The sequence below is a fragment of the Myotis lucifugus genome, unplaced genomic scaffold (assembly GCF_000147115.1).
Source record: "Myotis lucifugus unplaced genomic scaffold, Myoluc2.0 scaffold_45, whole genome shotgun sequence".
In the NCBI taxonomy this organism is placed as follows: Eukaryota; Metazoa; Chordata; class Mammalia; order Chiroptera; family Vespertilionidae; genus Myotis; species Myotis lucifugus.
In genome coordinates, this window is record NW_005871093.1 from 6,301,022 (window position 1) to 6,316,629 (window position 15,608).

A 15,608-nucleotide genomic window follows, 5' to 3' on the forward strand; every position below is an offset into this window, starting at 1 on the left:
TTAGCCTTCCCCTGGGAAGCTGTAGTTTTGCCACTTGGCAAGGTGCTTACCTATTTGGATCATCCAATTACAAATTGCAGATCGGCCTCAGATAAATGATTGCCAGGTGTTTTCCAGCGCTCCTCTGTAGCTCTTGTCTGTCTGAAGTTTCATACTTCAGAGTCAGAGCTGCTGGGGACATTCTCAGTTTTGTTTTTAAATATATTTTTATTGATTTCAGAGAGGAAGGAAGGAGAGAGAGATAGAACATCAATGATGAGAGAGAATCATTGACCGGCTGCCTCCTGCAAAGCCCCCTACTGGGGATTGAGCCCGCAACCCAGGCATGTGCCCTTGACTATAATCGAACCCGGGACCCTTCAGTCTACAGGCTGATGCTCTAGCCCAGGGGTCCTCAAACTTTTTAAACAGGGGGCCAGTTCACTGTCCCTCAGACGGTTGGAGGGCCAGACTATAGTTTAAAAAAAAACTATGAACAAATTCCTATGCACACTGCACATATCTTATTTTGAAGTAAAAAAACAAAACGGGAACAAATACAATATTTGTATTTGCATGTGGCCCGCGGGCCGTAGTTTGAGGACCCCTGCTCTAGCCACTGAGCCAAACCAGGTAGGGCACATTCTCAGTTTTGTTGAGACCCCACATCTGAGTGCTGACAGTGGCCAGTGTACTGATGGGGGGCTTCGGGGCCTGAGCCCCACCCCTACCTGCTACAGGGAGTCAGTTACATTTCCAGTGGGAGTGCCTACTTATTTTCACTGTTGGGGGCAGAAATTTCTGGTGGTCTGACTCTGAACTAAGACAGAGAGGCCTGAGATATTGCAAGAAGCAGTAAGTGCAGGTATTAGAGACAGACAAGAGTGAAGAAGAGTGGACATAGCTTCACAAACTGTGTTCTAATGACGCATCTGTATTGTGCTTTTCAGATTATAAAACCACTCCGTAATCTGTATTACCAACCCAGCTACTCTAGAATCCTTCCTTTATTTATTTACAAGTTGATACTAGGTGCTCATTATCTGCCAGGCTGTGAACAAAGCGAAGTCCCTGCCCTTGTTGACTAACCCTGTTTTCAGGGAGATGGCCAGTGGGAAAAAATATATGTCAGGTAGTGATCTGTCTTGTGAAGGGGCAAGAGAAGGAAGAGGGACCAGATATGATAGCAAGGCAAAGTCTCTCTCAGGTGGTGATAGCTGGGACTTGAATGAAGTGAGAGAGAGAAAACCCTGGGCAACATGTTAACATGTGCATAGGCCTTGAGATACAAGGAGGCTTGGGGAGTAGCAAGGAGGCCAGTGTGACTGGTGAAGTGTGAGAAAGGGCAAAGTAGTAAGAAACGTGGTGGGTGGTAAGCAGGGGCCAGATCATATAACGCTCATTGGTCAAGACTTTAGATTTTATACTAAGTATGAAGCCATTTAAGAGTTTTGATTAGGGAAGTGACAAGATCTGACTTCCTTTTTCAAAGGATCCCTCTGGCTACTGTGTGGAGAAGGGCTTGTTGGGAGTTTCTTGCAGTGGTCTGGGTGGCTTGAACCCAAACATTATTAAAATAATGGGATTGTGAAAGTGCCGACGTGCAGTCTTCCTAGCCCTCCAAGGCACCATTGCTTTGAAACCACCTACCAGGAATGAGCTTTCTCTTCTGAGTTGTGCAGTCAACTTACACACCTATCAACAGTTTTAGCTTTAGTTACCCCTTGGTAAAGAAAGGGGGCTGGGTGGCATGAGTCAGAAGGGCAGAAGGACAGGAAGCAGAAGTCCTTTGACTGCTGCTTTGTGAGGCATGCCAGCTGGGGGCTTTCCCATGGCAGCACATTAGTCCTGACCAGAACCCGCTGCTGGTTTCACCAGAGCTCTGAGTGTCTGCTGCCTCATGATTTTGTGGTCCTTCCGGAATCCATCCCAGCAGGTCCTCTCTCCATGGTTTTGTGAGAGCTTGACAGAAGGCTGTGGGCATGACAGATGACACGACTGAGTTAGATAAAAAGATGACTAACGCTGAATAAATATTAAATGTGTTTATAAGTTAATACTTAAATAGCCCTCTCTTGGGCACTAGAGTTGAGTTTGTCTTATAACGTAAGATATCAAAAGGGATGAGTTGAGTTTATCTTAGGAACTCGGACATTAGAAAGCACCTCAGGTTAATAAAGCAAAGAATGAAGTTTGAGGGCCCATTCTGAATAACCCATTCCCAACAAGTTGCAGAAGGGAAGGGCTGATGCCAGGAGCCCTCAGATGCTAGGGTGCTTTCCTGGAGGCAGTGGCAGCTAACGGAAGTGAGATATGTAGCAATCTCCTATTGCCCGAGTTGCTGAGATATGACAGGCATTTCTGACTAAGTCTGGAAGCCATGCTTGTGGTGAAAGCAACCCCGTTGGTAAAAGCAGTGATTGCATAATGGAATGATGCAATTCCAGAGCTAAGCCTAGCCTCATTGATAGGTGGCAGAAGTGGGCTGCTGAGGTTTCTGGTACTCTTACTTTGGTCTTTGTTGACTCATATAACATCTACCTGTATGTCAGGTTTTAATGGTGGAAGAACCAGTTGAGCATCTTTCAAGGAAACTAGGAGGGTTGGTGTATTGAGGGGGTCCCCAGGACCATCCTTTGGTTTAGTGATTCACCAGGACTCATAGAACTCAAAAAAGCTGTTTTACTCCCAGTTATGGTTTATTATGGCAGAAGCGTTCATAGGGTGGAGAAACCAGGAAATCTATCTTTGTAGCTTCCAGTTGTCCTCTCTCGGGAGTAACACGGACAGCTCTTAATTCTCCCAGCAACTGTGTGTGGCAATGCATATGAAGTATCTATCACCAGCCAGGAAGCTCACTTGATCCTTGGTGTCCAGGTTTTGTGTTTTGGTGTGTGTTTTTTTCAGGGTTTTTTGGTCAGTCTTTTTGGCATGGAGCGCCAGTGTCTCTAATCTTAATCTCCAGCACCCCAGAGGTCAGACTGATACAATGAGATTCAGATTCCCAGGTATTCGCCTTAAATGACATTGCTGCCTAAACTATCTGTGTATACAGAGAAACTCTTACCAGGTAACATATACCAAGGGCTTAGAGGTTATTCCTCAGGAGCCAGCAGCTCCTACCCTGATGCTTGGCCTGTTGCTGCAGCCCATGGGCATGAGGCCCAGGCTGAAGCTGTCAGGGGTCTCCCCAGCAGGCCTCCAGTGGACCCTGCTCCTCCCTGCTGAAGTCTGTTATTTCTCTCCCCCCACAGGTTCGTGATCAACATGGGGGACTCCAACACAGATACCAGCGCCACCGGGTCTGAGACTGTGGCTGAGGAAGTCTCTCTTTTCAGCATGACGGACATGATTCTGTTTTCACTCATTGTGGGTCTCCTGACCTACTGGTTCTTCTTCAGAAAGAAAAAAGACGAAATCCCTGAGTTCACCAAAATTCAAGCAATGTAAGTGATGCTGTCGGGATCTCTCTTCCTCAGCATTCTGGAGCTCTGGGACATTTCTGGTAGTCCAAGCAGCATTCTGTACTTGGGCCTCGATCAGGAGTGAGCCAGCCAGGAGAGACACAGGTTCCCTGAAGCATTTGGGGATGAATCTTGGCTTTTGCCAATAGTGCAAACCCTATTCTTTTGCCAATAGTGCAAACCCTATTCTTTTGGGTTTTTATGGAGGCTCCCTTATGTAGATCTTTTTATGTTTACACAGCACTTTAGAGTTATGTCTGTCTTTTTAAAAAATATATTTTATTAATTTTTTACAGAGAGGAAGGGAGAGGGATAGAGTTAGAAACATCAATGAGAGAGAAACATCGATTAGCTGCCTCCTGCACACCCCCTATTGAGGGATGTGCCCGCAACCAAGGTATATGCCCTTGACCGGAATCGAACCGGGGGACCCTTTAGTCCACAGGCTGACGCTCTATCTACTGAGTCAAACTGGTTAGGGCTGTCTGTCTTATTTGAACTTCACAGGGACCATTCAGAGTAGAAGGCACCGTTTTACTGATAGATAACCTGAGGCTCAGTGATGTTACAGATGCTGCTTGGGATCATCTGCACAAGGCAGAGCTGGAACTGGCACCTTCCCAGCCTGGGGTCTTTCTGTTTACCCGCAAGATGATGAGACCTCGTTTCTTGTCTTCTTGAAGGAAATATTTCAGACGAGACAAAATGCAGCAAAGCAAGCAAGAATTTATTGGCTACAGCAAAAACACACTTGGGACAGTGAAATAAGGAGGGGCATAGAAGAAGAAACAGGAGAGACCTAAGTTGGCGGGGAGCTGCTTTAGCTCACTGGGAAGTCAGAGTAAAGGGGGTCTTGGAGACAGGTTCAGGGGGTTAGTCCAGAATGAGCTACTCCTGCTGGGTACTTTGCATTGAGGATATTCTCTCTCTTGCAGGTGGGAATCTTAGGGGAACTCTCAGGGAAGGGTCTCAATAGAATATTCATTAGCTTTCCAGGTGTGCTCTTTCAGGGTCATGGGCGGATTGGTTGGAGCCAGGACAGGGGTGATTAGTCAATGCAGCTGTCTGAGGTAGCCATGGTGTCAGTTGTCTGGTTTTGCTGTTTCTCTGGGCTTAGAGCTGAAATACAACTGAGGCCTAGATATTATCTCTAGGGAAGAAAAGTCAGGGGTCTAAACCACATGACTAGCTGATATGAAAAGTCAAGAGTTCAAACCAAGCACATGACCAGTGATATGCTAGGTGAGGAGAGGTTACCCTGGGGGCGAGGTCCTTGTTTTCCCAATTTTGCCCCTTGATAGGTGACCTTTTGTACCTGGTTCATGTTTTGCTCATGTCTGTGTAGCTGCCTATTACATTTCCATTTTGTAAACAGATGGGATCATAGAGCAAGACCATAAAGCAAGGCAATTACTCCTTTTAAAATTTTCTTTCCATTCTTTTCATTACTGACAAGAAGAAAGTTGCAGTTTGGTGCTAATATGTCCTTAAATCTAACAGTTGCTAATTTCTTTTTATAAGTGAAGAGGGCTATCTCCAGCTTAGAGTTTTGGAGAGTGACAATATAAGAGGAAAACTATTTTTTTCCCCTCAACTCTCACCAAGCAGTTCTCAAACTCTCCTCACACACTGGGGGGGAGTTTGGGTGTTAAGGGGGGGGGGGGATAAGGACACATTTGTAATACCTTAACTAAAAAAAAAAACACAAACAAACAAAAAAAACTCTCCTCACACCAACTGCCTAGAGTTAGATCCCACAGGTTAACGGCTCAGTCCCATATGACTCCCTGCCCCCTTTGGATGCCAGTCAAAAGTCCAGTTTGTCACTGTGCTTCTGACCAACCAGCTATACACCAGAGGTTCCCATACTTCCTCCTCAGGGTCGATTAATTTGCCACAGTGATTCACAGAATTCAAGAAAGCAGTTGACTTACAAGGTTACCAGTTTATTATAAAAGGATGTAACTCAGGAACAGTAGATGGAAAAGGTGAATAGGTCAAGGGATGGGGAAAGGTCACAGAGCTTCTATGCCCTCTCCAGGTGCTCCACTCTCTAGCACCTTCACCCGTTCAGCAACCCTGAAGCTCTGCAAACCCTATTCTTTTGGGTTTTTATGGAGGCTCCCTTATGTAGGCATTATTGATCAAATCACTGGCCATTGGGGATTAGTTCAATCTCCAGTCCCTCTCCCCTCCCCAGAGGTCAGGGATGAGGCTGAAAGTAAATCTCAGGGTTGGTTCCCTTGGCTACTAGCCCCATCCTTAAGGGCTTTCCAAAAGGCACTTCATTATAAACTCAGGTGTGGTTGAAAGAGACTTGTTACAAATAACAGAAGATACTTTTATCGCTCTTATCACTTAGTAAATTCTAAGGGTTTTAGGAGCTCTGGGCCAGAAACAGGATGAAGATGAAATATGTATTTTTAAAAAAAATATTTTTATTGATTTCAGAGAGGAAGGGAGAGGGAGAGAGGGATAGAAATATTAGTGATGTGAGAGAATCATTGATTGGCTGCCTCCTGCATGCCTCCTCCTGGGGATCAAGCCTGCAACCCAGGCATGTGCCCTGACCAGGAATCAAACTATGACCTCCTGGTTCATGGGTTGATGATTGACCACTGAACCACACCAGCCGGGCTGCATTTTTTTATGTCACAATATCACAGGCAGTATCCAACCTGACTTTACTAACACTGTTTTCTTTTTTAATTTTTTTAGCCTTCCGTAAAACTTCCTTTTAATAAAGTTTAATTTAAAAGGTGACTTAGTTGAAAGAAAAATATTAAGGAAGTAAGAGTAAAGATGGTTTTTAGGTATGAAAAAATGAGGTGCATCACTATCTCCTCAAGATTGAGTTCCATATCATTCCTGCAACCAGGTCAGGTTCTTTCAGGCAGGTTTGAGTGGATCTACCAGGCCAGGCTCTGCTGAGCGAACCCCAGGGCACAGCTCCTTGGGGAGATCCAAGGAACAAGTCTCAGGTGCAGAAGATGGGGCTATGCTCAGGTCAGAACTCCCGGGGTTGGGCAGGGTGAACATTCAGGTTTCTGTCAAGTCCTAATTCCCTATTCCACTTCTGGTAATAGTTTTTTCTCCCAGAAAAGTTATAGTCCTCCAGCTTTAAAGCAGATATTCAGGGAATACAATTCTTTAAGTCCTCACTTAATATTGTTGATAGATAATGAAACCAGTTTTGCCACAGGCTTGATAAAAGCAAGAGTTAAGGGGAATCACTAACCCCAATCTCACGGGGCTCTTGCAAGTATTAAATGGGATAATGTTTATGATGGTCGCCTCGCATTATTCCATGGTAGCTGCTTAGTGTTTGTGTCAGAACGTATTTTGCACCAAGCTCCAGCTAGGTGCTATAAGAATAAGAGGTGGCATTTACATTATAGAAATTGAGAAGTGAGGATGTTGAAGAGGACTTTTATTTTATTGTTTTTTTTTTCTGGGTTCTCTATTCTTTTTTTTTTTTTTTTTTTTTTTTTGCTTAAAGCATTACAAAGGGTATTACATATGTGTCCTTTTTTTCCCCCCGCCCTTGACAATACCCCGGCTTCCCCTACCCCCCAGTGTCTTATGTCCATTGGTTATGCTCATATGCATGCATACAAGTCCTTCAGTTGACCTCTTACCCCCCTCCCTCCTGCCCCCCAACCCTCCCCGGCCTTCCCGCTGCAGTTTGACAATCTGTGTGAGGCAGCTCTGCCTCTGTATCTATTATTGTTCAAAAGTTTATAATGGTCTCTATTATCCATGAATAAGTGAGATCATGTGGTATTTTTCCTTCATTGACTGGCTTATTTCACTTAGCATAATGCTCTCCAGCTCCATCCATGCCGTTGCAAATTGTAAGAGTTCCTTCTTTTTTACAGCAGCATAGTATTCCATCGTGTAGATGTACCACAGTTTTCTAATCCATTCATCTACTGATGGGCACTTAGGCTGTTTCCAGATCTTAGCTATGGTGAATTGTGCTGCTATGAACATATAGGTGCATATATCCTTTCTGATTGGTGTTTCTGGTTTCTTGGGATATATTCCTAGAAGTGGGATCACAGGGTCAAATGGGAGTTCCATTTCCAGTTTTTTGAGGAAACTCCATACTGTCTTCCATAGTGGCTGCACCAGTCTGCATTCCCACCAGCAGTGCACAAGTGTTCCTTTTTCTCCACATCCTCTCCAGCACTTGTCGTTTGTTGATTTGTTGATGATAGCCAGTCTGACAGGTGTGAGATGGTACCTCATTGTTGTTTTGATTTGCATCTCTTGGATGATTAGTGACTTTGAGCATGTTTTCATATGTCTCTTGGCTTTCTGAATGTCTGAAGAGGACTTTTAACAAGTGGTTTATGAAGCGCTCTCATGTGCATTATCTAATCAGGGCCTCTGCAACAGAACTGTGTGCTAGACAGGGTGGGTGGCCTCATGGCTCATCAGAGAGAGGCCACTGATGAAGAGGATGTTGGGGGAGAGGGAGACTCTGGCTGCCAGAACTTTTAGAGAGGTATTCCCCTGGTGGAGAGACCGGAAGATGTGCTGTGGGAGGTGGTTTTGCAAACGTCCTAAAAGGTGGTGATGCATCCGAAGGCTGAGAGGGCTTTGTCGTCAGAGGGCCAGAGGGAGGAAAGGAGGATGGGCAGGTGAGCCGGAATCAGCCTGTTCCAACTGGGGCTGATTCAGGTGATTTCTGGAATAGCAGAGTATTTTTGGTGGAAAAAAATGTGATACTCAAGATAAGGGGACCAGCATCCAGTTCCCTACTTATAGTAGCCCTGCGTTTCCTCATCTGTAAAATGGAGGTGTACCCCCCACACCCACAATGAGTGGATGTGGATGTTCCATGGGAGCACATGGAACTGCTGTTCTCCCTGTCACTTCACTTGCCTTGCTAGATGGACTTGCAATAAAACTCCTAGATTGTGGGAGCACTTGCATTTTGTAGATTCTAATTGTTTCTCTTTCCCAGGATGCTGAAACTATAGTTCCCTCTTCTTGATCATAAAATTTTAACCTTTTAAATGTAGTGTTCTACACTGTACAGTGGAGAACATTTTTCTCATCCCTCATTATATCATGTTGACTATTCGCTATGGCCAGGGATTTTATAAAGGGAAACATTTATAGTACAGTGGCTAAGTTCTGGGCCCTTATAGTTGGGTGATTAAGGTTTGAATCCTGACTACCACATAGTAGCCATGTGACATTTGCCATTACTTAATCTTTTGAAGCCCATATCCTCAACTGTAAATTGAAGATAATAACAGTACTTTCCTCATAGAATTGCAAAAATTAAATTACTTAATCCATTGTAGAGCTTCTTGCCCAGTCCTGGTGCATGATGAGCCTCAAATTGTATTGTTATTATTTTTTCCTTATTATTGGTATCTCCAGTCTTACAGGAGACCTTCCAAGAAGGCATTATAATCTCACTAGAGGCCCGGTACATGGATTTGTGCACATTGAAAGGAAATTAATTAGAAGGTGGCCGGTGGGGCGGGACTGGGCAAGACCAGCCAGCCGGACATGCCCTGGAGCCAACCTCCCACGGTCCCTCCCTAGCCAGCTGCACCCGAGGCGTCTGCAGAGTGAGCAGGGTCCCTCCCTCCCTTGGCCTGGCCTGCAGGGATCGGGCCAAAACCAGCAGTCCGACATCCCCTGAGGGGTCCCAGAGTGCGAGAGGGCACTCTGCAAAGTTGCTGTCATTCAGCAATTTCTGCGTTGAGTGTCTGCTCCCTGGTGGTCAGTGCGCGTCATACCTACCGACAGGTCAGCTGGTCACTTAGCCTTTTATATATATAGATTTTGCAGATGAGGAAACTGTGATGCTAGTGATTGAGGAGTTTGCTCAAGGGCATCTAACTTATAAGTAGCAGAGTTGGCTTTTAAACCCAGATCTGCAAACTTCACGACCCATGTTTCCCACACTTTGCTATGCTGCCTTCAGTCTCTTAGATATTGTTAATATTCCATTTCAAAGATGAGAAAACAGACTCAGAGAGACCACTTAGCTCAGGGGTCCTCAAACTTTTTAAACAGGGGGCCAGTTCACTGTCCCTCAGACTGTTGGAGGGCCGGACTATAGTTTAAAAAAAAACTCTGAACAAATTCCTATGCACACTGCACATATCTTATTTTGAAGTAAAAAAACAAAATGGGAACAAATACAATATATGTATTTGCCTATGGCCCGCGGGCCGTAGTTTGAGGACCCCTGACTTAGCTGATACAACTGGCCACAAGCCCAGACCTTCCACTATAAATCCTACATTATGGTCCCTGACTACTTATTTTCATTGAGCACACACAGGTGATTTCTGCCACAGCCCAGAGCTTCCCTTACCTAGCAGGTCAGTGGGGTGTGATAGGGCTTAGTGTGGGGACTGTGTGTGGCCCAGGGCTATACCATGAATTCTCACTATGATTTCTGGTGGCTTCTGGTTGGTGTTTTAAGGTTTTTTAAGGCCGTAGCCACCTGGGACACTGTGTCTAAACCCTTGGCCATGAATATTTTTAAAAACCAAACCAATGGGACCAACTACATCTGACCAGCAAGCACATTGAGTAGCATGGAGGCATAAGGCACATACCTGCAGTCCCCAGACCCTGGACTTCTAGGTACAGGGGATCCAGGAGGAAGCCCTGTGTGCTCAAGTGAATCCCGGGTGCCAAAGAGAAGCCAGTGCCAGCAGCTGGGGGAAGGAAGGCCTACTCGTGCACGAATTTTCGTGCATCAGACCTCTAGTATATATATAAAGCTCCTTGAATACTAGCTGGCATGCAGCAGGCACTCAGTTAGTAGAGATCCCATTTGCTTTTTTTATCTTTGACCCATGGCCTCCCACACCTGCTTTAACCTCCAACCTGCTGAAGGCCGCTGTCTCAGGAGGCACCTTCCACACTGCTCTCCCACCAGTGCTGGTTTCCATTCTGGTCCCATCAGTGGAGAGAGCCATGGTGTTTTTTATTTAAGCTCCAGCCACTTTGTTTTCACAAAAGTCAGTTTTTTCAAACTAATACCTTTCTGCTCCAAGGACGACCCATGGTAGAGAAATCTGGGCCCTCTTGGTGGAGCCACTTCCCACGGTAGAGGCCTCAAAGTCTAAGCTTGTCCTGGCCGGCCAGCCTGTGCACAGCCCTGCACCATCGTGTGTCGTGTGTCAGCTCCCAGCATCTCTCTGACTAGGGGACCTGCTACCCTGGGGCTTGGAGAACTTGCCATCACTCACTGGCTTTGGAAGGAAGCTGTTCAAAAGCATCTTCCCTGTGTGTCGCCAAGGGCAGGAGAAAGTCCCAGAAGAAATCAGTTCGGCTGTGCAGAAAATTAAATTTGAGTTGCAGTTTTCAGAAATCCTTCTGAGCATTGCCTGGGACTGGAAACAAATGAATCACCCTGGGACGTCTTGGTTCATCTCTGTCCAAGTGACTCAGTGCTTTAGTCCACCCTCCCTTTCGTCGTTCCCACACAGCGGGCTCCAGTTGACTTCTGAAGCCTGAACCAGAGACTCCTGCTCCCAATTTAGGAGAGCCCTAATTGGAACCTTTTGTGCTCCATTCTGGAGCTGTGTGGTCTCTGCGTGAGCCTGGGCCAGCTGTGGCCTCTTGCGTTGGGGTGTTTACATTGGGTTCTTTGAAGGGGCGCTCCTTTAGGCGAACCATCTCAGCAGAGAATGCAGTGACCACCTTGCCAGGCGGTCGGTCCCCCGCCGCACATGCTGGTCTCACAGCGCACATGCTCCAGGTGACAGACTAAGACTAGTGTCTTAGGCTCTGTTGCCCTCAGTTCTTTTGTGGGGAAGGAGACGGGAACCAGATCTAATTTAATATGATCCTGAGGCCCCTCGCAGCGGGATCAGTGCAGCTTCCTTTATGGAGAGACGGCCCTGCCATAGCAACCTGCACAACTGCCTTCTAGTGTCTAGAAGAGCTTTATTCAGCCTCCATGAGTTTCTTTCATTTTATTTTTTTCAAACGGGAAAGGAAAGGAGGAGGCTGTGGAGAGAAAGGGCTCTGATATAAACAGTTTCCAAGGAGACCCGAGGTTGGGGTTGGGGAGGTTTTCTCCTTCCCTTGGTCCATACCGAAGGAGGAGGGGTGTGTGCCCTAACGCAGGGGATCACGGGAGATTTCAGCCCAGAGTCCTGGTTCCTCCCTGCTGGAACTGCCAGATGTTCCAGTGTTCTCAGGCTTAAGGGGACGGATGCATGCAGGGGCTCAGCCGAGATTCCAAGAGGACTTTGGGGTGTCCAGGAGCACTTTCAAAGTTAATGGGCCCAGCCAACACTGTAGAAGATGGACAGAACCCGACTTCCTAGCTGCTGGCTCCTGGCCCGTTTCCAGGAGAGAGCTACAACCTGCTTTCTTCCTTAAGTCCTGGAGCTGGGAGTGAGAAACCATGGGGTGCATGTACTCATCTCCGCAGGACGAGCCCACCCTGAGAAGGTCAGTCCCAAACAGTGTCCCTGGCAGCAGACTGTGTCTATGGCGCTCTGGCTGAGGGACACTTGACACCTATACTCTAGGGCAGCGGTCGCCAACTGGTGGTCTGCGGACCACTGCTGGTCCGTGAGGTCCAAAAGGTTGGCGACCGCTGCTCCAGTGAGTTGGAACTTCTTTTTGGGCACGGATGCCCTGGAGGCATGAGGAGGGTGCTGTGTAGAATTGACCAGCATAGTTGGGTTGGGCAGGGGCACTGTTGGTCCCTTCAGTCCCGGATTTGTAGGCTACATTGTCCTGCTTCCGAAGGACAGAATATGGACTGGAAACCAGGGAGGTCCCAGTCACCGACTCCTGTGCCTGTGAAAGATCAGGTTCCATGTGCAAATTCCTAGTGGAGCCGTCAGGCGGGGTGAGCCAGTCAGCGGCACTCAGGTGTGGAGACAGGTGCTGCGGTGCCCCTGTGAGCCAGGTGTAACAGTGAGAACATCAGGAAACAGCCTGTTGGGGCACTGGCTAGAGGCATGGGGTCTTCTTCAGTGCCCCCGGGTTTCCCTTATCTCTGGAAGCCATCCTGGAGTCGAGGGGAGAGGGAGGGAGTGTTCTTCCTTTCCCCGGGTGTCGAAGCTAGGAAGGGACCAGGCTGGCCTCCAGAAGTGCTCTCGCTTCTTGGGAGAACCCTTCCTCCGGGACAGGCAGGGCTAGCCATCTTGCCTGCCTCTGCTGTTCCCAGCCAGACCTGCCTAGAGGGCTCCCCTCTCCGCTCCCAGAGCTTTTCCAGCTGTGACTCCCGCCCTGTGAAACTGCATCAGGAGGCCACACTGAGGCCCTCCTCCCCAGCCCCCACGCACTGTCAGGGCTGTAACTGAGCTCCCCGGCTACATGGGCCTCATCTAGGAGCCCCTCGGCTGCCGGTTCCCATGGCTCTTTCTCTTGGGAGCCGTTTTGTCTCTGAGACTAGAGCTCAGCTCTTCCAAGAGGCCCTTCTGGTTTCTCCAGGCATGGTGCCTGCTCTCTCCAAAGCCCTGTGGTCTGGGCGTCTGATCCATCTCTGAGCCTTAGGAATCAGAATGACCCAAACCACCTCATTCTACTGAGAACACCCTCTTTATCCCTGAGAATTATCCAAGTCCCAGGTGCTGTGCAAGGCACTGGGAGGCTGCAGAGCCAAGATGCAGTATTTTCAACAAGAGGAACTTCAGCCTTGAGAGGCCATGACTTGTCACAGGCACAGGATTTGAACTGAGTCTCTGCTCCTGATGTGTGGCCTCTCCCGTCCCTCCATGATTATCCTCAGGGCCCGTATTTCTCTCTTGTAAGAAAGAGGCTGCCTGTTTAGTCTCTTGCCCTTGGTGCTGGCACAGTGCCCTGCCCACCCCAGCTGGCACGTGTCACCTGCAGGTGGAGGAACAGCCCAGCAGTCACTGGGCAGTGGGGGTGCTTTCTGTCCCTTTCTTCAGCAAGGCATCAAATCCACCTTCTCGAGTTGTAGCTTCTGTGGAAGCCTCTTCCTTTTGAGAAGAAATGGGATTTGGCTTTTCAGCTGATGTCAGGCCACCTCTGCCAACCTTCTACAGGACTGACCGCCCCAGAAACTGATCAAATGTGTGCCGAGTGCCAGGTATTGTGCTGATTGTGGCCTCTCCCCTATTTTTAGACTTGTGAGTTGTCCCCCATTTTTTAAAACTTTAAAATGTATTTTTAGTTATAAAAATGTGAAAATCAAAAAATTGGAAAATTATAGAAACCATCTTACCTATTATCCTAACCCTTCAATATTCTCTGTCAAGATGCTGGTATATTCTCTCCAAGTCCTTTTTCTATGAATAATAGTGTACACTCCATTTTTTAAGGACACAAATTCTTGTTTCCCTCCTGCCAATCATACATTATACCCTGAAAGAGGCTGAGTGTAAATGAAGATGTGTTTATTACCTTGCTGTCACACCATAGCTTGTGTTTCCACTGGCTCTGCAGTGTCATTCTACATTTCTTCCAGGGCTTCTGCCATGTTCATCCCCACCTAGGGACGGGCAGTGGTTGACAAACTGAGAAAGAGTTATATATAAGTGAATATTCCAAAAACTCAAGCCTAGCCCCTTTTAAGTGTCAACTAAATGCATTTAGTTTGTTTTCATTTTTTAAACTGAGTTAAAATTCACCATATTAACCATTTTACTAGTAAAGTGTACAATCTTGCGGCTTTTAGTATAGTCACAGTGTTGTTCAACCATCGTCACTATCTAACTCAAAAACATTTTCATCACCTCAAAGGGAACCACTGTTCCCATTAAGCAATCTTGCCCCCTTCTCCCCCAGCCCCTGGTACCACTCTGTCTCTATGGATTTGCCTGTTTTGCACATTTCGTATAAATGGAAATTGCATTTAGTTTTGTATGTTTTTTTTCTCATATTTCATCAGAAACGTTTGTCTAGGTTGCTGATAGTTTTCTTACCCATCAGTTTAAATTTATGTTGAGTAGGTGATACATTATCATGATTCTGCATCAAAAGGAACACAGCAGTAGAATTCACATTGTTGTGCACCTTGCTTTCTTCATCTAACAGTGTATCTTGGGGAGCATGCCATGTTAGTGCAGACAGACATTTAGTGTTCTGTTTAGGCTGCACATAAACTAGAGCGGGAGTGAACATGTGGATGTTGATGGCTGGCCATGGGTAGAAGTTGGACATGTAGGAAAGATGTCCAGACACAAGACCCCTTTTGGAGTGTAGGTTGGAGCTGGGAGTTGGGAGAGAAGAGGCAGGCCTGAGGGCCTCCATTCATGCTCTTGCCATGGCCCTGCTCATGTTGGGATGGGTCTGTCTGGGGGTGCTAGGGTAGTGGGGAGCTGGGGGGAGGGCCTTTCTGAGTTCCTAGGAGGCTAGGCCATCACTGGGTGGGGAAGCCAAGCCTGTGGCTGGTCCCCAGCTGCCTCCCTTCTGGCCCCTAGAGGGGCTGGTGCACTGACAGGGCCTCCAGGACAGAGGAAGACACTGGAGCGGCCAAATCAGGCACTGGGGCTTTGCCTCCCACGGGGCCCACATGTAACATTATTTACCACGAAGGCCCTGAAAGTCGCCTACTATTTCATTCTAAATAGGTTAGTAGGCCCTAATAGTCCTGGACCTACTAACCTAGTGAAAAACCCAGTGGGGGCTTAAACAGGAAAATTCCATCTTTATGTTTACAAAATTACGTGTCTAAACAGCTTTGCTGAGGCATTCTTAAAAGAAACCTCACTTAGTGAGATTTTCCCTGGACTTCAGGCATCTACTCCTGAGGGACATCACTTTTATGCTGTCGTGACATGCGTGTGTGCGCCTGCGGGCATTCCACTCTTTCCTACACTTTTCCATGTGCTGGAGGATGTAGGGAAAGAGCAGAGACCTTGGAATCAGGCTGGGATTGGTCCTTGCCTGGCCACTTACTGGCCAGAGGACCGGGCTGCTGTTGAGCTCTGTCGACTGTCTGTAAAGTGGGCATTCAGCACCCCTTGTATTGGGCCTGGGGATGAGCCTGCTTTGTGGAAGGAGCTTCTTCAATGTGATCTCACAGCACCTCCCCTGAGACCCTGCGTTTCTAACACGTCGCCCCAGGGGCAAGTGCTTGGTCATCCACAATTGCTGACCAGCATGTGGACCTCAGCTGGCAGGCTGAAGGCAGAAGGGAGCCACTGAGCTCTAGACCAGCAGTCACAACCCATGGTCCATGGATCACTGGTG

General features: G+C 47.3%; 1 protein-coding gene across 1 annotated transcript in view; it reads left to right on the forward strand.

The window, feature by feature from the left end:
• Nucleotides 1–15,608, forward strand: part of LOC102425746 (NADPH--cytochrome P450 reductase) — a 61,269-nt gene that overhangs the window by 25,553 nt on the left and 20,108 nt on the right. The window contains exon 2 of the mRNA XM_023753419.1: nucleotides 3,234–3,425. Coding sequence (XP_023609187.1) covers nucleotides 3,234–3,425 — 192 coding nt within the window. The remainder of the gene's footprint in view (nucleotides 1–3,233; nucleotides 3,426–15,608) is intronic.